The sequence below is a fragment of the Carcharodon carcharias genome, chromosome 4 (assembly GCF_017639515.1).
Source record: "Carcharodon carcharias isolate sCarCar2 chromosome 4, sCarCar2.pri, whole genome shotgun sequence".
Lineage (NCBI taxonomy): Eukaryota > Metazoa > Chordata > Chondrichthyes > Lamniformes > Lamnidae > Carcharodon > Carcharodon carcharias.
Window position 1 is genome coordinate 38,250,705 of NC_054470.1, and position 22,888 is coordinate 38,273,592.

At 42.7% G+C, this 22,888-nt stretch overlaps 1 protein-coding gene across 1 annotated transcript; it reads right to left on the minus strand.

The window, feature by feature from the left end:
* Positions 1-3,819: 3,819 nt before the first annotated feature.
* Positions 3,820-15,073, minus strand: znf367 (zinc finger protein 367). Its single transcript, XM_041186389.1, has 5 exons — positions 14,777-15,073; positions 12,867-13,017; positions 8,731-8,850; positions 7,879-8,017; positions 3,820-6,302 (listed from the first exon to the last, which is right to left on the minus strand). Exons 1-5 carry the CDS (start codon positions 15,032-15,034, stop codon positions 6,068-6,070), a joined length of 903 nt encoding a protein of 300 aa, XP_041042323.1. The 5' UTR covers positions 15,035-15,073; the 3' UTR covers positions 3,820-6,067.
* Positions 15,074-22,888: the final 7,815 nt, after the last annotated feature.

Consider the following 22,888-nt stretch of genomic DNA (forward strand, 5'->3'; position numbering starts at 1 on the left):
AGTCTCAATTATATTGAAGAGTTAATCGCTTCAAACAACTGATTAGTATTGGTCCCACAATGCATTTAGTACTGAAACTGCTATCAAGAGTGATAAGCAAGCAAAATGATTTAAAAGCAAAAGCAAGGCTTTTGTTTCCTCTTGTCTTGTGCTCAATAACTTTAAAATATATGAGTGAACATTTTAAGAAGGTAAAGAGCAAAAGGGAAATATTTCTGCTTCTGCAATTGATGATATTCTGTACTGAAAGCCTGTAATGACACAATAGTGACCTTATTTAATGAAAATACTTTCTAAGCTGAGCACAGAACAATGTGCATGGTGCTGTGATTTTCATTCATTTGTAGGGAACCTTGTAACCTGATCTCAAAATTAGCTTCCTCTGCCCTCTTCCCCGTGGCAACATGAAACACTTTAAACATTGTCATGAAGCTATTAATGTATATATTATTGGAAAATATTTTTCTTTTAAAATAGAGGTTCAGTCCATGCGTGTGTCTTAATTGGACTAAAGCCAGCTACTCTGGGAGTTTTGATGTGTACTAGTTTTGATATATAAGAGCTACCGTGTATTTGCATTTTTTGAATAGAGCATTCAAGAAGTGAAATGAAAACTAGCCACCTAGCTAGCAGCTACCAAGCAATATGTTTATATTACTAATAAAATTGGTACCATGAAAGGTGTTTTATTGTAAAAGGTAGAGTTCAAAGATGCTGGTGATACAATGAGAATTTATATTCAGTGAGTGGTGCTAAGTATAACTTCAGTAGTTTTGTGTGTGCAGAGCAGAGGCAACGTGAGATGAAAAGGCAGCTGTAAGCCTCCAACCGTCTCCACAGGAATCAAAGTGAAAAGACTATCATTTTGAATTTGTAAGGTGAAAATGCTTTGCCTGATGTTTGTTTAAGTCAATGGGTTGCTGTTGCCTTAATGGAGATTAATTTGGTAATGTTAAAAGTTATGATAGTCGTCATTTGAAGCCATGTGTATACATATTTTAACCTGTGTAAATTAATAAAATGTTTCATTTAGCTTATTGTAAAACCTCAAGAACCAGTGGTTTGATTCCTGAATTTAGAGTCACATTGCAAACATAGCACTTTAAACAACTGTCATAACCTATCATTTAAGTTTCCCTCTGGGATTTCTAAATAACTCAGCTTTACCAACTGCATCGGTCATAATAACCATGTGTTTAGGTGGAATTACAAATAGCTATAAAAACAAAAAAACTGCGGATGCTGGAAATCCAAAACAAAAACAGAATTACCTGGAAAAACTCAGCAGGTCTGGCAGCATCGGCGGAGAAGAAAAGAGTTGACGTTTCGAGTCCTCATGACCCTTCGACAGAACTGGTTCTTCGACTAGTTCTGTCGAAGGGTCATGACGACTCGAAACGTCAACTCTTTTCTTCGCCGATGCTGCCAGACCTGCTGAGTTTTTCCAGGTAATTCTGTTTTTGTTACAAATAGCTATCCTTGATCCCAACCCCTTTTGTCTTAGAAGTAAATGGACCATTTTGAGCACAACTATTTACAACCTGGTATCTTTGACACCTTTCTGGGACCTTAGGAGGCACAGAGTTTACTCATTGCAAAGCCAAAGACTGCTGCCATTGTCTCCAAGCATACCTCACCTTGCACCTTCTTCTCAGTAAAACAATGAGCCAATCTTTGATCTCTATAAAACCACTCAGGTATACTTTCAGACAGACTTCAGTACTGATCACATTACCCCCTTCAATTACTCTAAATTTAAAACTGGACCCACAATATAAACAACGTCATAATTGTAACAAGTAGCTAATACATACAAACTAGGAGCAGGCCACTGAGCCCTTCAAGACTGCTCCACCATTCAAGATCATGGCTGATCTGATTGTAACCTCCCGCCTACCCCGATAACCTTTCACCCCCTTGTTAATCAAGGATCTATCTAGCTCTGCCTTGAGAACATTCAAAGAACCTGCTTCCACTGCCTTCTGAGGAAGAGTTCCAAAGACTCCCGACCCTCAGAAAAAAATCCAATGGTTAGATAATCCCTTATATAGCATGGAAGAAGCAAGATAGGGAAAGGATTCAATAAAAAGAGAGCCAACATTTTAGCACTGCCAATATTTATTGAATATTAATACTTCAGCAGATTTACCAGGGTGCTTGTTTAATGAACAAAGGCAGATTCAAGCTGGTAACGGTCTTGTTCTTTACAGCTTGATAAACAGACAATGAGGGCAAAACTAAAGCTCACCAAAATTTGAATTTAAAAAGTGGATTTGGCACTTGAACCCAAGTTCATAAAGCAGCCTTATTTAAAAAAAGCCCCAGAAAATCCACAACTGATCTCATTTCTTCTAAAAATATCAAAATCCAAACCAGAAACATTGCAACAAAAAAGTATGCCTCTGGACATACAACTAATCGAGTGCAAAAAGTACATGCATTAAACAGCCCAGAATGGCACTTAACAAAAAACATTGTCATTTGAAACATAAAATCAACCTTTCCCTAGTGGGAGACTAAACCTTTTCATCCACCAGAGAGGCTATTTGTCATCCAACATTCCCTTAATGTTAGTGATAAACTATTCAACTCATTACATTGATAATAGGTGCATGGAACAAAACAAGATTTAAGTGCAGTAGGGAAGCTCACCCTTAAAGCAGCAGTGGCCCCACAATCAGCATGTTAAATACTCCTCAAAGCACCTTCCAAATTCTGTTCCATTGCCAGGTTACAGCAATGTTACAACTGTCCTACACAGCCACAATTACTGATGGGACTAGACTAACTCCAAAATGTTGTCATAGCTCTGTAGTTAATGGAAGTTGCAGATAGCATAGGTCATTTGGGGAACTCTTAAAAAAAAAGTGCAATGGAATCCTGATCTCAGCAAAGGCAGAGGGAAAAGGTTGATTTGAGGCCACTGTGCCTTGTAGAAACTTTGGAAGAAGTGTGGAGGCAGACCATCTTCACACCTTCTCCTCAGGTACACACCAGTACATAAAACAAAAGACAAAAGTTAGCAATTAAAAGATGGGGAATAAATTCAATAAATTTAGATTATAATGTGCAGCAATGCAACTTTATTGTACAAATAAAGTACAGCAATCATCAGCTTTGCAAGACCAGATGACAAATATCCTCACTAGTCAGTGATGCTAACACAACTTGACTACAAGTTCTGTTCCGGCTTACAAATCTGCTTAAATTAGAATTGGTTACAAATCAATTAAACATCACAAACTCTTTTAACAAACAAAATTGAGAAAAAACAGGGACTCCTGTTTGAAACTCTTTCTACCTCCAGTTCCTTCCCACAAACTGAAGTTGTATGAACTCACAATATCTACAATGCTGTCCAAAACCATGCAGTCTTAAAATTTTTTACTGAGCAGTATTATTTGTTGATCTTTCCCCTCTTAAACTGCAGCACTTTGCCAACCACATGGATGCATAGCCGAGCAGAGACCAGTGGAAATAGCAACTCTGGCCACAACCATTTTATTTACCTTGAAGTCACCAAACACAAACTACACACCTGCAATCATAAAATGACATTTTGTTTCAAGCAAAACAAAAACCTGTGGGTTCATACATCTCCAGTGTAGTCTAACTTCTCCATAAAACAAAATACACCTCGAAGTGACATCAGCTTTATTCAACTCAAACGTAAAATAAATAAGATTCAATGAACTGCAGCGATTCAAGAAGGCAGCTCACCACCACCTTCTCAAGGGCAATTAGGGATGGGTAATAAATGCTGGCCTAGCCAGCAAAGCCCACATCCCATGAATGAATTTTTTAAAATTACAAAACCTAGTTAGCTGATGAAGGAAGTCTTGCACAGAAACTGACTAGCATGATAGGCTTGGAAACGCACAAAATCTCTTCTGTTTGGACACTGAGGCTACACTGCTTTTTTCTGGACAGTGACTGAATAAAATCGGTCCTGGTTGCTTCAGCCAATGCTGTAACTGTGTAGATGTAAAACGTGCGCAACTAAAAACAGCTGTTAGTCTATACCATAATGGCATTTCAAGCTCGTCAACTTACAGAATTAAAAACTTCATGCAGTATTTAAATGTTTAACTGGAAAAAAAGGCAGAAAATATTGGATTATGACAAAACAAATTGAAGTTGTCCAACAAAATAAGAGGACTTTAAAAAAAAGAGACACTGCAACAAAGCAATAACGGCAAGCTATAAAAACTGCAATGTGATTATAATAAAACTACTGATACACAGCAATACAATTTAGTGTTGCCAACAGGAAATTCAACAAAACTTCTTCCATCACCCAAACTCACCCAGTTCAAACTTCACTAAACTACTAAAATTAATGAGTACCACATTTCACTTGTAGATCCCTAAGCCTGCATTTTACAGATTAAGAATAGAGCAGGCAATTTGTTGTTGCTCAGAAATCAGCATCTGCACTGTTTCTAGGGCTTATTACACAAGATTGTAGTACCTGGGCAGCAACGCACACTATACATGCTAAGTGCAGAAATTCAGGGCATTTGTTGTGTGATGCCAGTTGGGTTAAATCATTTGCACCAATTCAAGATCCAGGCCTCACAGGGTTGCTTAAGTCTATTTGACGGAATACGGGTTGCATTTCAACACACAAAATGTGCAATTTGTCAATATGTCTGGCACAGAAGTCTTTAGCCTCCTGTGCTTTTAGTGCTATATATATATATAAAAAAAAACAAGCCTAGTGCTATACCCTCATGTTCGCTTCAGTAAAACTAAACTTTAGCAACAATGCTCAAGCACTGACGATCATTTACAATTGAGATAACTATCTCTAGTTAAATCAGATGTCACAATTTTCCAATAACCATTAAAGAGGGCAAAAATGTTTTTCCAATGTTTCAGCTAGCTGCAAATAAGTCCAATTGCTCTACTTTTTTCTCAAATTCAGAGTTAGTTAAGTTTTTCATGTTAGACTACTATAAATTGAGTGTACAGTAATTTAGTTCAGTGGTACCTTCAGACAATGCTGTGTTCTACAGTATGTCAATACTTGGTCCATCTCATGTATATTTTGAAGCTACTGTAACATAGTATGTTTAGATAAAGTATCTGAAACATATTTACCTGTTACTGGGATTCAGATTGATATGAGGCCATGTTTTAAAGTGGTTCCCATTTAATTGATTTCTCCTTTTCAATTCCGACAAAAAATGGATCATTTGTTTCAACCAAAGCAAGGTTGCCTATTTGGACGATAAAGGTGGGGTGTATTTACTCATTGTGGCTAATGGATGAAAATCACTGCACTATCCTTCCCAATATACTAGCAGTTCTCAAATAGATGAGCTTGGTGAACAGGCCATCAGTGCATTTTAAAGGGCTGCTGAAAAGAGGAAAAAGTTATGGAACTCAGCGGCTTTAATAATTTAACGGAATGATAGACTAAATCTGGCCCAAGATAAAATAAACTGAATGCTGAAAATCTAAATTATAAACAAAAAAAAAAAGAGAATGCACTTGCAATTCAGATAGTGCCAGAAAGAGAAAGGTTGGGTTGTCATTGTAAGAGTTTTTAAAAGGGTGCTCCTTCTGAAAAAGGGTTAACTTTTTTTTCCCCTCTTTCAGATGCTAACTGAATTCTTGTGCGTTTGCTTGGATGACTATAAATGTTGCCATTGGAAAGCGTATACTGAAGCTTAAAAAGTTAAAGTCACAAAGGAAGATCTCAGAAAGGCACTGCTCATCTTACATTCCATCAAACAGTGCAAATTTTGCACTATAAATGCAAGTTAAATATCCCTGCTACACCTAGAATTCAGCACCTGCAGATTCATTTCCTGCCCTACATTAAGTGATCCTTCAAAGCTTTGCAATATTTACTAAACTAAAACTTTACATAAACAAACCTTTCCAGACAAAAAGTGCATAACACTGGTGCTCCTTTAAGCAAGGGCAACAACATTCATCATCTTAATTTCTACATAATAGCAGCCTATTAAAAGCAAATATAAGGTGCATGACTTGTCTAGTGGACTAGTAGGACCCTAGTCCACAGACAGTTCCGTTTCATAAAATATATGCATTGCAGTTACTGGCGCAACTGTGCTTCAGTTAAGTTCGCCAGCTCGATGAGAGCCAGAGCACCGTGCAGTCGCTCCCGTTGCTCCTGCATACGTCGGCGTGCTGCTGCATGTGGCCCATTTTTCTCCTCTTCTTCATCTTCGTCAGACTGTATGAACTCCAAAGGGTCCTGCTGCTCCTGGTCAGCCTTCTGTCCAGTGTTCTTCACAGGATGGGTACGCTGTTCTCGGGTCTCCCAGTATCTAGAGGTAAGACAGAATTTAGAAACTCAACATTTCCAGTTTAAGATGCTCTTCATCACATCCGCCAATTGGAAATAAACCGCTTTGGAAGATCTATCTATATAAAAATACTTCAACATAAGCAGAAATATCTCAACTGAAAACAAACTGCAGTTTCCCCCGATACATTTAGGGCATGCTATCCTGACAGAGCTGAGACAAGTCAACTTATAAGAAAGAAGGCAAATGCAAAGATGTCACATGAAGGAAAAGGGCCATCATACACATGCTTTGTGAACATTTTGCACTAATGTTCGCTATGTAGAACTTTTGAGTTAACATCAGCCCATGGTAGAATCAAGTTTTGAATGCTTTCTGCAGTGTTCCCTCATCCTGCAACACAAACACAGATTCTTGAGGTCTACACTGATGGCCCTAAATTCTATGCAGTAATGTAAATATTTCCTTCAGGATCCTTACTACCAAGTGTGCCAGTAGCCCCATGCTCAATAAGAGATAGAGTGGCAGCAGCTGACAGGCCTTTTCTTTCTAGACATGTCTCCCTAGCTCTACTAAATTTAGGTACAAAACCCACACTGAAGAGTGGGCAGAAGCAAGCCAAATCATCCTAACTGCAAGTTCAGGAATTTTGATCTGGCATTGTGAAACTGTAACATCGTCATTACTTTCATATGTACATTTACTACGTGTAAAATCTTGAGCCAGTCTGACCTAAAGTTTGGGTGAAGTCAGCTACATTGGGACGGTTATAGTTCTCAATAGCAGCAGCATTTACACTAATTTCTTTGGAGCTCTTTCACCCATATACATGTATTGCTTTCCCAGAAATAGGTGCCTAAAATTTGGGTCATTGAAAAGGAGCACTGGAAAAATCAGCCACTTAAAAGGAAGAACCCATCTCTATCCAGAGAATATCAGAGTCCACTGCAAATTCAGCAAAGAGAGCTTCCTCTGCAGCCATAGGATCTCTAACAAATTTGCTAAGTTGCAATTACAGTGAAGATAAACTGAACCAGCCAGACAGTTTCAGTAGCCGTTCAAATGAGTGAAAGCTAAAAAGAAAAAAATGGGGATAAATGCAGAGATCCAGAATAGAGAACATAAGGAATCTAGGCATCTATCTCCAGCATTGTGCAAGCACAATAAATTAAATACTCAGTTAAGACAATTAAAATTTAGAACACGACTCTCCTACCAAACCAAGGAACAGATACTGAAAGCTCTCAGTGACACCAAACTCTGCACCATTTACAATGCATGGGGCTTCTGCTCAAACCAGTACAGTCAAAACCTTTCTCATTGCCCCTTCACCATTAGATCAAATACTGAGACTTCAGGTGGAATTCAGCACCTCATCTGCAAGGCATCTAATTCTCAATAGGGACTGTGTCAAACAGATTCCTCCTTTCTCCCCCAACTTTAACCTTATCTTAAAACTCAATCCAAATGAAGACCTATGGATTTGTCACCAGGAATGGATAATTTAGTAACAAGTGGCAACTGTGGATTATTAGCTAATACACTGAAAATAAAAACAAACCTTATTCCAGAAGATATTCTTTCTAAACATACTCACTTTGCCAGCCATTCTGCAACAGCCTTGTTATCAGCAGCCTGTGTTTTGTTTGCTCCATTAGACACTTCATCCCTCCGTAAACGTGCATAAGGATGCTTGGTGCAATGGCGATTAGCATGTGTAAACCTGCTTCCACAGCCTGTGCAGAAACCAGGTGATGTCGCATCACTTTTCTCATATAAAATTCAGCTCTCTTGAACAGGTTAATTCAGCAGAAATTATTTCCAAAACTAGCATTGCCCTAATCCAATTTAAGATGAAACAACATGCAACATCTGCTACATTCAATTTAGATTTCATATGCAGCAGTTCTACAGTCAAAAGCCAAACTGTAGTCTGTGCCCTGGGAGCGCAGGTGTGCAACTAACACCAAGGAAATGCTGAATTAGATTACAGAAATTTGCACGGAGCCTTTCTGGTTTGTAATTCCCTGCTCCACTGTTCCTCAAGCTTGCACCCACATCCTGTGCAAGCCTCATTACGACCCCTGCTGTAACGCAAAAATATTCTGCTCAGCAGCATTTGCTCTCTTTTTGAGGAGCAAATTTGGAATGGGAGAACAGAAAACTCCATGCCACAAGAAAGTCTAAATTACTCATTTCTAGAGTAATTTGGCTCAGGTTTGCACAATTGCCTCTCTCACTTTCAAAGGAGGCAATAAATATATAAGAGTCAACACGTTAGCGAGTGGTACCCTAATGTTTACATTAAGCACTCCTCATTCTATAATCAAAAATTAATTTGAGACACAAGATGCCCAGCATGCACAAAGTGAAAACCTAGAGATCTGATTTTACTGCTGGATAAGCCTGTCACATAGTAGGGAGATATGAAAAGAGTTTGACAGCTTACCAGTTTCAGAGCAAACAAATGGCTTTTCCCCAGTGTGAAGGCGCTGGTGAGTTTTTAGCTGCCCACTCTGAACAAATGCTTTCCCACAGTTCGGGTAGTCGCATAAATAAGGTCTTTCACCTAAAGGAAACCCATAGTAATATAAACAATTAAAAATTAGAATCCTTTTTCAGTTACTTGTATAAAGAACAAAATTTTAATTTTACAGGGGTCAGGGTAAAAATTTGCACGTATATGTATTTAAAATTGCTCTTGCAGTAAGTATACAACCATAATTCTTACTGAACTTTATTTGACCAAATTTAGAAAAAAGCCTTTACAACATTTAAGCTTAAAAGAATTGGAAATTACAGTGAATAGTTAATCATCTAAAGCGAATACTGTGCACTAAAAATGCCGAAATGTATGGTTTCTGCCTATACCCAGCTATTACTCAATTTCAGCACCTGAATGCGTTTAGCGTTAGAGTCTCACCTTGTTTTATAGAGCCCTTCAATGCAATACTTTCAAATAGTCGTTTGGTAGTACAGAACTAGAGTATTGCTGAAAAAGACATTTTGTCAAAGCTTTTCGTCTTGTACTCATCAGGAGAATCACAAGATTACCAATGTCAGGGGAAGCAACAACTTTATACTGTATGAGAAGAGAGTGCTGATTGGTTGACAAGTGGATGCTGATTGGTAGGTGTTGCAATGGAAAATGCACCAGTTAATGGTGACTGATGATTAACTGCCAAGAGGTTTGAAATTTAAACTAGACAGCTTGATTCTGATTCCTCAGGGCAATGCCTTGACCAATGAACCAGCGAATGACTGTCGCTTATTTTGTTTAGCTTAAACAGGTACAATGTGTATATATGTTCTTTCTGGCTGCAAAGAACAGAGCCCTGTGTATTAATATATGTAGCTTCCAATACATGTAAATGTGCTGCACTGTGAGCCTGATTGACAATCTTAAGTTGGTTGTCAGCGTAATTCTTAGCACACTGAGGATTATTCAGCAAATATCTTGTCCAATCATGGAATCACATCTAACGTTGGACACTGGTGTTTTGAGTTTTGCAAGTACATGTTGGTTGGGTACAGTATGTACCTTGCCCGTTGCGAACAGCAGAAGGGACATGCTGTTTGACATGATCCGCCAATCTTTGGGATGTATGGCCTACATACCTAGCGTCACACAGGCCCTGAAATTCATATACCATATTACTCATTCATGAGATAGGCAGAACATCTTTTTGGTTTGACAGCAGCATCCTATCAGTAGCAAATACCACATTTTTCTACTGCATGGTAGTTATGTGAAACAGCTAGCTTCACCTGTTGCTCAAATTTTCGAGATACCTTGCCCTTCCAGGGTAATTGGAGGTAAACTGGACACTTTTCAGGGCCAAAAGTGATGGCATTAGGCCCGTTCATGAGTCTGCATGATATAGTGTGAAATGATCTGATTAGTTAAGCTAAACACTTCTTGCTGGACTTGTATAAGAGCGATGAGCTGCCACATCATGTATATGACAGCGTTTGTCCTCACAGCTCGCTGCACACATGCATGTATCGGCTGCCCAAGACACACAAAAGTGACATCCCTTTATGCCCTATCTTATCTATAACCGGTTCTGCACAACATGAATTGGCCAAATGGCTGGGTGAATCGTTACAACCAGTTTTGACCAAGTTTTCCACATACATGGTAAACATTCTTTCACATTTGTGAAGGCCATACAGGACTTGCATATTGATAGCAAAGCTGTGTCCATGTGCTCATTTGACACTACCAGCCTTTTCACCAATGTTCCAGTTAAGGAAGCCATAGATATTTACGCTGCAGCATTATACTCTTTTGAGTAATCAAATAAACAATTAAAGGGGACAAATTAACCAAATAGCAAATGAACAAATTAAAGCTCCTTAAAGGAGAACTGCAACAAAGACAAAACCACAAAGGAAAACTTACAAAGGTTAAACCAAAACGTGATTATGGGGGTCAACAATGCACCCTAATCCCCGTGGTACCCACTGGTCATAGGAGACCTCAATCGTGCCAGCGAACACCATGTGCTCCCTCTTCAGACACCCACCACGAACATAGCTGCAGAAGAGGAACAGACAGTTGGGCCAGATGAGCCCCTTGGTTGCCTGATGCCTGAGCCTGTTAATGGCCAACTTGGCCAAGAGCAGGTTCATGAGGAGGTCCTCCTCCCACCTGCCCCCTCCGCACCGGGTGCCCAGAGATTAGAAGCATGGGGCTGAATTAAGAAATACATTTTTAAGGTAGCTGCAGCTCTATATCATGGTGATCTAGACCCGCCACTATTGTGCGAATCAGTGTTCCTTGAGCTTATGAACTCAGCAACTCACGCAGTTGAATTCAGCTTTAACAACACCACGTATCCCCAAGTAGATGATGTTGCCATGGGATCCCCCCCTTGACCCAGCTCTCGCAAACATCTTTGCTGGGGTCCATGTGAAATGCACCTTCGATGGAATGACACCTAACCTCCTACTCCTCGCATATTTCCGATATGTGGAGGATACATTTGCTATATTTAAATCTGGACAGCATGTAATAATTTCTTTGCATGTCTTAATGGGCTCCATTCCGCACACAAATTTATCTTTGAAATGGAGCAGTCAAATGAACTCCCTAGTTGAGAAATCCGCCAGAGGTTTTTCTACCACAAGTCTACCTTCACAAATAAATACATGCGTTGGGATTCTTACAGTTCCACACGCTACAAGATTGGCCTCATCGGCAAGCTCGTAAATAGACCCCAAGCCATTTGTTCACCATGCAAGCTTGATGCTGATAAAGGGCGCATCAAAGACATCCTGTAGGATAATGGCTACCCTGATCAGATCATTTTGTGCTGTATAGCATGCAAACTCATGAACGTGCTCCAGGCATTCACTTTCAGCCCTAAAAAGTGCCCAGTCTACCTCAGGTTACCCTAGATATGCAAGGTCTCTCAAAAATTGTCCTGTCCTGATGAGTGCAAGATGAAAAGCTTTGACAAAATATCTTTTTTCTGCAATACGCAATACTTTCAGTTTGTGCTCCTGCCTAAATTCTCGGCTGCTCTCAATTATGTATGGAGTCAAAAGGGGATAAAGTGAAGAGATCATCACAAGAACAATTGTCCAAATTGTTTCTTGCCGACTCAAGAAATAAGAATTACTTTTTTTATTGCAAATTAATAGTTTAATCTCCATTTAAAAGTTGAAATGTGTTCAGTTATGCAAATGATTAGCCTCAAGCCAATGTTTTGACAATTGTCATACATCCAAATATATACTGAAAAGGCCAATTGTTTCCAATTTACAGAATCTTCAACACAAAATATTGTCTAACACATGTTAGCAGATACACTTAAAGAAAGGTAACCTAACATCTATTGATCAGACTAAGAAGTTACAGTTAAACAACCATGACTGCATAACAATCACACTTTGTAGCCTTTAAAAGAATATTCCAAGCTATACGCAACTGTACTTCAGCAATAAAGTAAGATATGTGCTAAACAGCACAAGTCATCCTCATTAGAGGAGTAGCACAAGATCTATTAGCGTTGAAAGAACATGATAATTTATTTTTAATAAGACTAACTTTCAACTTAGCAAGATTACTCAGATTTATTACTAGCACAATTTTGGTAAATACCAATGATTTGTTATTAAATTTTGCCAAGTAGTGACAATTTTGATGTGCAGGCTAGAATGAGCAATTACTCTGGTTAATAACAGATACAAGGTCAGAAACAAAGTTACATGATCCAGTAGACCTATCATTCTGGGATTTATAATACAGTTTAACGTAAAATTTTGAAGTAATAAAGCTAACATGGAAAGTAAAAGAGCTGTGTGGTGCCTTCTACTAGATTATATTATTCCTGGAAAATTACTACCAAGCTATGGACTGATGATATGACAAGCTGCAATAATTAAAATCTTCCATACTACTGGAAGTCAGGACTTACCTGCAGAATTAAGTGTGCAAAAACACAGAAAGGTGCAAGCTACAAAGTGATCATTTGCACGCCGTTATTTACATCAGTAGATCATCACCCGGATGAAGCAAGGACTGTGGCATACTTCATTTGCCGATGTAAGCTACCCATCAAAAGTTCTACATCTTACCAGTGTGTGTTCTCTTGTGAGCTTGTAAGGATTTCTCACGGGGAAACACTCGGTTACAAATATTACAGCGGATTCTGCTCGAGGAGTGTTCACCCTCGTTTATCAGATCACGGATGAGCTCTGCTCTTGGCCGGCCACGTCTTGTCCCATCCTGAAATAAGACACCCCAATCTGGATTAATAACTTACTCTCTCATTAATATCAGAGGTATGTAGCAATGGTAGACTTTTGGTGCAACAGGCAAGATTGTGAATTGTTCCAGCAAAATCCTCCACAAGAGCCCCTGATGCTTTCTTGAAAATCAATTTGGGAAATCTTTCTGAAATCTCCAAACCAAGCTGAAGAATCCAATTCGTTTCTCAGAGTTCGATACCGAAAGCACTCTCTCCCCTCTTAGGGTTCAAGCCACTCAGGCAGTTCTGCAAAAGTTGACAAGGTGGCAGGCTTAAGCACTGCACTCCAGTTTCTGCTGGGGTGCTAATGGGTTTAAAAACCACATAGCTCAACATTATATTGGCTTAACTTTTCACTGCCTGTTCAACCTCCTAACTCAGTGTAGTGGAGTTGAATAGGGAGAATGGCTGTCCCTAGCACCAGGTTCATCTACTGGCAGTCATGTCTACAGCAGTAGAGGTGCCAAATTTTAGAATTCAGTCCCAAAACATGCCCATTTTCCTTTAAGACAGTACTGAAAACCCACTGTCACCTGTCCTATTGTCTTGTTCTTTGGCAGGATTTTTTTTTAAAGATTACACTTCTGTGGCGTGTTTTAACAGATTATACTCTCAAGTTGCTGTTATCCAACAGGGCACATTATTGAGCCAGATTCAACTGACCGGCCAGCCAACAGTGACCTGGAACATTGTGAACTTGTTTGGTTCAGATAGTCTGCCAAGCAAGGCTCACATCGTTTCAATCAAGTGCATCATCTTGGAACCAAAACAAACCTCGGAGACTGGCCCTGCCTCACGCCCCCACCCCGCATTCTAAGGAGGAATAGTCAGTAAATGTCTTTGAGCTCTACAAGACGGCTGGTACGAGATCCACTAGCTGCACTGTGAGCTGCACAACTCAGCTTACAGTGTAGGAGTACATCCTGGCTGTAACACACTCCATTAAACTGCATTTCCAATACTTGTAGGTGCAGACTTTCAGCAGCACACTCGCTGGCGGGCACATGAATGTTTTGACACAGGAACAAATTATTTTTAAAACCTGCAATTGAATGGAATCATTTGCGGCGCAGTGACATCAGTCTGCACATTAAAATTCACACGAGCTGAACATCAGCTAACTCCAAATGGAACAGCCTGACTTTCGAAAAGATGCATTCCTCTCAGCCAGGAAAAGACGGGAAGGGTTGGAAGGGTCTCTTTAAACCACCCAGCGGGAGGAAGCTGCGTTTCTTTTTTGGCGCGCTGGAGTTTTGACAAGCTCTCCAGGAAGTGATTTCATTCATTTGAATTCCTCCCTCCCTCCACAGTAAATGAAATCAGCAGCAACGGCGGCGGGAAAGCAACAGGACTCGGGTTTAATCTGTTAACTGGGGGGGGGGCGGGGGGGTGTGGATAGCTGAGGGCTGAAGCAGGGTCTAACTGTAGCTCTCCTTGAGGCTGCTATAAATCCCGCTCTCTGCTGCCGCTGTTTATTTACTCCTCCATCCCCCTACACAGTTACTGAAAATGGGCGCCAAGTAGAGCCACACAGTTACAGCAGCAGCCCGCCCGCGCTTTAACTTATACAATTAAAGGCTATTTATATTTCAAAAAAAAATTGAAGTCTAAAGCACCAGACTGTGGAGCTTAAAAAAACTTTTTTTTTTAAAAAAGGCAAAGACTTCACTTTCTATTCCCCGGCGCTACAAGCTGCTAGTGTTTTTGTTTCGCTGCTGCCGATCTTCACTCACCGACCTGTGAAAGATGATCCAGCTCCTGGTGCAGAGCCGCCGCTGCCCCGCACTGGGTTTCCCTGGCGCCGGGGCCGGTGAACGTGGCTCCGGGGCTGAGGGTGACATTGTGGGCGTTCTCACCCCATCGCCACGGATACACCATGAAATCACTGAAGCCTGGGCTGGTGGGGCTCACATCCAGGCGCTTGGGTTTAATCGGGGTGGTTTTAATGACCGACACACGCCTGGGAGAACCGCCGGCGATCTGATTCTCCGCCATCGCAAGGACCGTGCCCGAAGAGAGACGGAAAAACAGTGAAAATAAATAAATAAAACGGCGGTGACGGAACAGCCACTCAGACACAAACTCCCGCGTTTAAGCATTTCCCGCCTTTTCTGCAGAAACCAACCGAACGCCGCGCCGGAACCCAGCGACGTCACAATGGCTGATTGACAGCTCCATTCATGCTTTGGAATGTCCAGTCTCAGCCAATCAGGCGTCGGCGCGCTTTCCTGATTGGCTGAGCCCAGGTTTTACCCGCCGGAATTCATAACGTCTTCTTGCAAAGGAGCTGATGAGTTGTTTTTCTTTATGATTAAAGAGACAGAGGCGTTGGTAAATGCCGCTTTATGCAAATAATATTGTACATCTGCTTGGCCGTGCATACATAATAAACACCATGTGTTTATGTGATCCATGCCTGTAAAAAATGAATACTGAGCTTCTGGAGATACTTATATTTATATACAATTCTATAAGTCTTATTTTAGTTTTATACATTAACAAACCCAAAACCTTCCTAGAAAATAAAGATCTGTTCATGATACCCTGTTATTGATGAGCGCCAGGGTGACCAACTCTTATGAAATAAAGTAAGGAACACTTTGACTACGGTATTATGGGGGTGCTGGTGACTGTGAGAGCAGGTGTGGTGGGCTCAACGTAAACAGGGGTGGGTGGGGGGGTTCTTGAGACAATAATGATGGGGGGCGCGGGGGTGGGGTGGTGATATCAAGAAATGGTTGAAGGCACTGGATAGTGCAAAGGCTATGGGCCCTGACACCATTCTGGCAATAGTACTCAAGACTTGTGCTCCAGAACTTGCCGCGCCCCTAGCCAAGCTGTTCCAGTACAGCTACAACACTAGCATCTACCCAGCAATGTGGAAATTGCCCAGGAATGTCCTGTACACAAAAAGCAGGACAAATCCAACCCGTCCAATTACCGCCCCATCATTCCACTCTCAATCATCAGTAAATTAATGGAAGGGGTCATCAACAGTGCTATCAAGCAGCATGCACTTAGCAATAACCTGCTCACTGATGTTCAGTTTGGATTACGCCAGGGCCACTAAACTTCTGACTTCATTACAGCCTTTGTTCCAACATGGACAAAAGAGCTGAACTCCCGAGGTGAGGTAAGAGTGACTGCCCTTAACATCAAGGCAGCATTTGACCGAGTGCAACAACAAGGAGCCCTGGCAAAACTAGAGCCAATGGGAATCGGGGAAAACCCTCCATTGGTTGGGAGTCATACCTAGCACAAAGGAAGATGGTTGTGGTTGTTGGAGGTCAGTCATCTCTGATCCAGGACATCACTGCAGGAGTTCCTCAGGATAGTATCCTCGGCCCAATCATCTTCAGCTGCTTCATCAATGACCTTCCTTCCATCATAAGGTCAAGAAGTGGGGATGTTCGCTGATGATTGCACAATGTTCAGCACCATTCACAACTCCCCAGATACTGAAGCAGTCCATGGTCAAATGCAGTTAGACCTGGACAATATCCAGGCTTGGGCTGACAAGTAACATTCACACCACACAATGATCATCTCCAACAAGATAGAATCTAACCATTATCTTTTGACATTCAATGGCATTACCATCACTGAATCCTCACTATCAACATTCTGGTGGGTTACCATTGACCAGAAACTGAACTGGACTAGCCATATAAATACTATGGTTACAAGAGCAGGTCAGAGGCTAGGAATCCTGTGGCAAGTAACTCACCTTATGACTCCGCAAAGACTGTCCACCATCTCCAAGGCACAAGTCAGGAGTATGATGGAATACTCTTCACTTGCCTGGATGTGTGCAGCTCCAACAACACTCAAGAAACTTGATACCGTCCTGGACAAAGCAGCCCGCTTGATTGGCATCCCATCCACAAACATTCACTCCCTCCACCACCAACGCACAGTTGCAGCAGTGTGTACGTCATGAAGCTATTAATGTATATAATATTTTGGAAAATATTTTTCTTTTAAAATAGAGGCTAAGTCTGCATGTAGGTCTTAATTGGATTAAAGCCAGCTAGCCTAGGTGAATAGAGCATACAAGAAGTGGGATGGAAACTGACACATTTCTAGCAGCTACCAAGCAATATATTTATATTACTAATAAAGTTGGTACTATGAATGGCATTTTATTATTAGAGAGGTTTAGTTCAGACGTTGTTGATACAATGAGAATTAACATTCAATGGGAGTGATAGCTATAACTTCAGCTGTTTTTGGGTGTGCAGAGCAGACCAAAGTGAGATCAAAAGGCAGCTGCAAGCCTCCAACTGCCTCCACTGGTTTTGAATTCGTAAGCTGAGTATGTTTTGCCTGGTGTTTGGTTAAGTCTATGGGTTGCTGTTGCCTTAATGGAGATTAATTTGGGAATTTGTTAAAAGTTATGATAGTAGTAATTTGTAGCCATGTGTATATATTTTTAATTTGTGTAAATTAATAAAATGTTTCATTTAGTTTAATGTAAAACCTCGAGAACTGATGGTCGAATTCCTCAATTTAGAGTCGCATCTCAAACATAACACTTAAAATTATGGGTTATGACAGTTGTTTAAAGTTTCCCTCTGAGATTTTTAAATAACTCAGCATTACCAACTGCATTGGACATAACAGTACCATCTACAACAAAAACAGAAAATGCTGGAAAAACTCAACAGATCTGACAGCATCTGTGGAGAGAGAAACAGAGTTGATGTTTTGAGTCCATATGATCCTTCTTCAGAGCTTATTACGTATGTTTATTATCTATGCACAGCCAAGCAGATGTACAATATTATTTACATAAAGTGGCATTTACCAACGCCTTTGTCTATTTAATCATAAAAAAAATCTCATTAGCTCCTTTACAAGAAGATGTTATGAATTCCACTCTGAAGAAGCATAATATGGACTCGAAACATCAATTCTGTTTCTTTCTCCAAAGATGCTGTCAGACCTGCTGAGCTTTTCTAGCATTTTCTGTTTTTATTTCAGATTTCTAGCAACTGCAGTATTTTGCTTTTAGCTTGTACCATCTACAAGATGCACTGCAGCAACTTACCAAAGCTCCTTAGACAGCACCTTCCAAACCCACGACCACTACCATCTAGAAGGACAAGGCAGCAGACACATGGGAATGCCACCACCTGTAAGTTCCCCTCCCAGCCTCTCACCATCCTGACTTGGAAATATATTGCCATTCCTTCGCTGTCACTGAGTCCAAATCCTGGAACTCCATCCCCAACAGCACTGTGGGGGTCCCTACACCACATGGACTGCAGCGGTTCAAGAAGCCAACTCATCACCACTCTTCAAGGGCAATTAGTGATGGGCAATAAAGGTTGCTGGCTAGACCAACACCCACATCCCATGAATGAAATAAAACGATCAGTGCTTCCTCCAAGTAGTTTTCAACATGGAGGAGTACTGATTCATACGTGGTAATCAGCAGAGGGTTTCCTTGCCCATGTTTGACCTGATGCCATAAGACTTCATGGGGTCAGAGCTGATGTTGAGGACTCCCAGGGCAACTCCCTCCTGACTGTATACCATTGTACCACCACCTCTGCTGTGTCTGTCCTGCCAGTGGGACAGGACATACCCAGGGATGTTGGTGGTGTGTCTGGGACACTATCCGTAAGGTATGGTTCCGTGCATATGATTATGTCAGGCTGTTGCTTTATTCATCTCTGCAATAGCTCTCCCCAGATGTTAGTGAGGAGGACTCTGCAGGGTTGATAGGGCTGAGTTTGATATTGTCATTTCCGGTGCCAAGTTCGATGCTGGGTGGTCCGTCCAGTTTCATTCCTTATTTACTTTCTAGCATGGTTCAGCTGATACAACTGAGTGGTTTGCTAGGCCATTTCAGAGGGGATTTAAGGGTCAGCCACATTGCTGTGGGTCTGGAGTCATATGCAGGCCAAGGGTGGCAGTTGGGTGACAATGGTTTCATGGTTATCATTAGACTTTTAATTCCAAGTTTGAAATGACTGAATTCAAATTCCACCATCTGCTGTGGTGGGATTCAAACCCAGGTCCCCAGAGCATTACCCTGAGTCTCTGGATTACTAGTCCAGTGACAATGCCACAATGCCACCGCCTCCCCCATTTGGGGGGTGGTGGTGTGCAGGGGCTGGCAGTTGGAGGCGTGCAACTTCGAAAGGAAATGTATGATTTTGGTAGATCAATAATGGCAACCATGTCACTAACGGAAAAGCAGTTCTACAACTGCCCCAACATCTGAAGAGGCATCACTAATATGATCATAACACAAAAAGAAATTCTGAGCCTGCTGGAAAACTGATATAAAAACAGAAAATGCTGGAAATACTCAGCAAGTCTGGCTGTATCTGTGAAGGGAAAGATTGAGTTAATGTTTCAGATCAATGATCTTTCATTTAACTCTAAGGTCTCATCAAAATAAGAGAAACTTACAATTATAAATCAAAACAGCATTCATGTGAATTTGATGCTACTGTTATTCTTCAGTATCCATAAGGCAACATGGGGGAGGCTGTGGGATAATGAAATCTTTATCCATTGGTATCTAACCTAAAATACATAGTGAGTACTTTAATCTATCCAGGTTTGTTGAATTCCTAGCACACAGATTTTTTTTGCTGTTCATACGAATAAAACTTTGGCCAGAATGTTTCCCTCGTCGGGCGGGCTCGGCGGGAGCGGGCGGGGGGCAGTCGGGAAGCCGACCGTCACCTGTGATTGGCTCCCCACCACGGATTTATGCAAGCGGACCGATTAATGCCAGCCCGGTGTAAGACGCAAAAGCGGCAACAGCGAGAAAGGGCAGGCGGGGGCAGGAGCTCAATGCCCGCTGGGTCCAATGGCAACCCGATGGCCGATTCTAAAGCGACCGTGGCAGCCATTCGAAGGCTGCCAGTGAAGCACGTCCACCTCGTGATGGAGATCGTAGCGGGTGAAAACAGCAGGCAGAAGGGCAGGTCAGGGGGACAGTTGGCCTCGTGTTTTTCGGATGAGTGTCTCGCTGCCCTCCAGGGGGGAGCTGGCAGCACGGAGAGCGATCCTTGTCCCCAGAGATGGGAAGAGGAGGGCACCCCCCCCACCCCACCTCACCAAAAATGCCTAGGAGGGGGTGGCATTCAGGGTGAGCGCTCAAGATGTGGTGAGGTGCCCATGGGTGCGGTGCCGTAAGCACCTCAATGACTTCCTATGATCGAGAAGAGTGAGTACCATGTTGGCATGGGTCACTTAGCACAGCAGTTAGGAGCTGCCCACCTCCCCGCCTTGGACCTCAGAGGTCTTAGACTGTGTGGCAAATGTCAATGAGGCAGCATCTGGGCAAGGGGGTGAGTCCTGGCTGCCTGGAATGAATGTCTTGCAGCTCCATGGTCACGAATCAGCTGAGCCCTGTGAGGTATTCCTCAGGCGGGGTTGGCCAGGCTGCAATGGCGATGCAAGTACAGGGTGGACTAATCAATGCTCCTCTGTCCTTTCAAGAGAAGACATCCCATAGAAATGCCAAGAGGTTGGGGAGTGCCCCATTCACTCATCCTAACTCGATATGAGCAGGAGGTCCTGGAGTTGGAGAGGTGCCATGCGCCTCAGTCAAGCATCCGCGGTGAGGTTGGGGTGCCACAGGGAGGTAAGAGTGCAGTACACTGAGGTCAGAATGTCTGTAATTGCAACCATTCCATTGTAGTCTCTATGTTGATATCAGCCTCGAACATGGAATTCCCCTTGATAATGGAAAGACGAGGGCACCCTGATCCGGGTGCCAGGCAGGCACAGTAACAGTGTAATGACTTCAACTGATGATATGTCCTTGTTCTTCCTTTCAGGCTCACCAACAGCCCGTCAGGGTGAGGAACCTGAAGGCCCACCGCAGACCCCAGAGGACAGCAACCTTCACAACTCAACTGTGTCACACCCTCTCAGCCAAGCAGGCACCAGCTCAGATATCAGCACCTCGGTGGGCATTATATCAGTGGCTAGTATCCCAGTGAACATTGGTAAGGGCACTTCGCACTCACTTGAGGTGCAGACAAAGGCAGAGAGTGCCCAGGGCATCAGCAGTCAGAGGACTGGGGACCAGGAACATGTTCAGTCAATGGCTGATGATGGGCCTCTGGAGTCGTCCCCGGGGCACCAGATGCTGGAAGTCCAGCAGGGTGTGAGGGAGGATCTGGTGGTGATGCATGAGGGAATGCATGCCATGGTGTCCATTGTGGAGGAGTCCATGTAGAGCATGAGCAATGCAATGACTCATGGCCGAGCGCAATGTCTCCTCCATGAAGGGAGTGACAACACTCATGGAGAGGTCCTCCAGGACCTGAATCAGGGATTCCTGGGGGTGCACTCAGACCTGCAAGCCCTCAAAGTGGCAATGACCTCATGTGGTCACTGTCAGTGTGGGAAATGGGTTGGGCACCCAGTATCCCAGCTAGGTGCCTGTCCATCAATGGTGAGCAGGGAGGTCCAAAGTGACCTCACATTGGCACACAAGTTGCCTGTTGTCTCTGCAGGCTCCTCTCAGGGCACTCTGGATGATGGCAGCAACTCCTCCGCCCCTCTGCCAGTGACGTGGCATCCAATGAGGCTGCAGTGACTAGGGAGATGCCAGCCGTGGCACTGGCCGCTCTCTCCCAGGCAGGGTCAGCACAGGCTCTAAGGGCCAGAGGATAGCTGCCAAGGTCATCAAGGCCAATAAGATAGCAGAGTTAGCAGGCTGTCTCCAATGTCAGTGCCAGCGAGGGGGGAGCACCTAGATGTAGCACCCGCAAGCCAAAATTTAAAGTACCTTAAACGCAACACAGGCTTATCGCTGGTGATATTTTTTTCCTCCGCTTTTACACTAAATGTTAATTGGTGTGATGGATAACACGTATCAATTTCATTTGTTTTATGTATGCCAGACACCACATCATTAAATGCGTTTTTGTTCAATAAGCCTCTGGGTGTTTCATTAGTTCTGCAGGTGTAGGATCACTCATGATGTTATGCGTGACTTGTTTGTCAATGAACTTTATTGAAATCTTGTTCAACAAGCAAATGTTCCTGTCAGGTATCGAGCCTGCAAACCTGGCATGTGATGGTGGTTATTATTTGGTGGACTAATTGAAGGAGCATTGGATCAAAGTATCCTGGTTGTCCCTGCCTCCCTGGAAGTTGCCCAGGTCAGCATCTATCCCCTCAGCGTTCTCCTCACCATGCTTATCCTCGGACTCACTACTGGACTCATCGTCTGCCAGAGCAGCTGCGACAACATTTTCTTCCCCCACAGCGTCCCCTCTTTCCAAAGTCAGATTGTTGAGGGCACAGCATGCAACTACCATCAATGATGCATGATCTAGGGGGTGTTGCAGTGCGTCACTGAACAGTCCAGACATCAGAAGCACGTCTTGAGAAAACCTATGGCTCTCTCTACCACAGCCCTTGTGGAGGTGTGGCTCCTATCATACTGCTGTTCGGCCTCTGTTCTAAGATGCTGGAGAGCCGTCATGCACCACCTTTTGAGGGGATAGCCCTTGTCACCCAGCAGCCATCCATCCAGTCGATCTGGAGCACTGAAGAGCCTCGGCACCTGGGAGTGTCTCAGGACGTAAGCTTCATGGGAGCTGCCTGGGTACCTTAAACAGACTTTTAGAATCTGCATCCTGTAATCACACACTATCTGCACGTTCATGGAGTGGAAGCCCTTCCTGTTGACGAAGGCACCCGGCTCACCAGCTGGCACCTTGATGGCCACGTGTGTGCAGTCTATTGCACCCTGGACACCGGGGACTCCAGCAATCGCCGCGAAGCCTCTGGCTCGCTGTGCCTAGCTGACCTTGTCTGTGCGGTAACGAATGAAAGTCAATCCACAACTGAACAGACCGTCTGTCT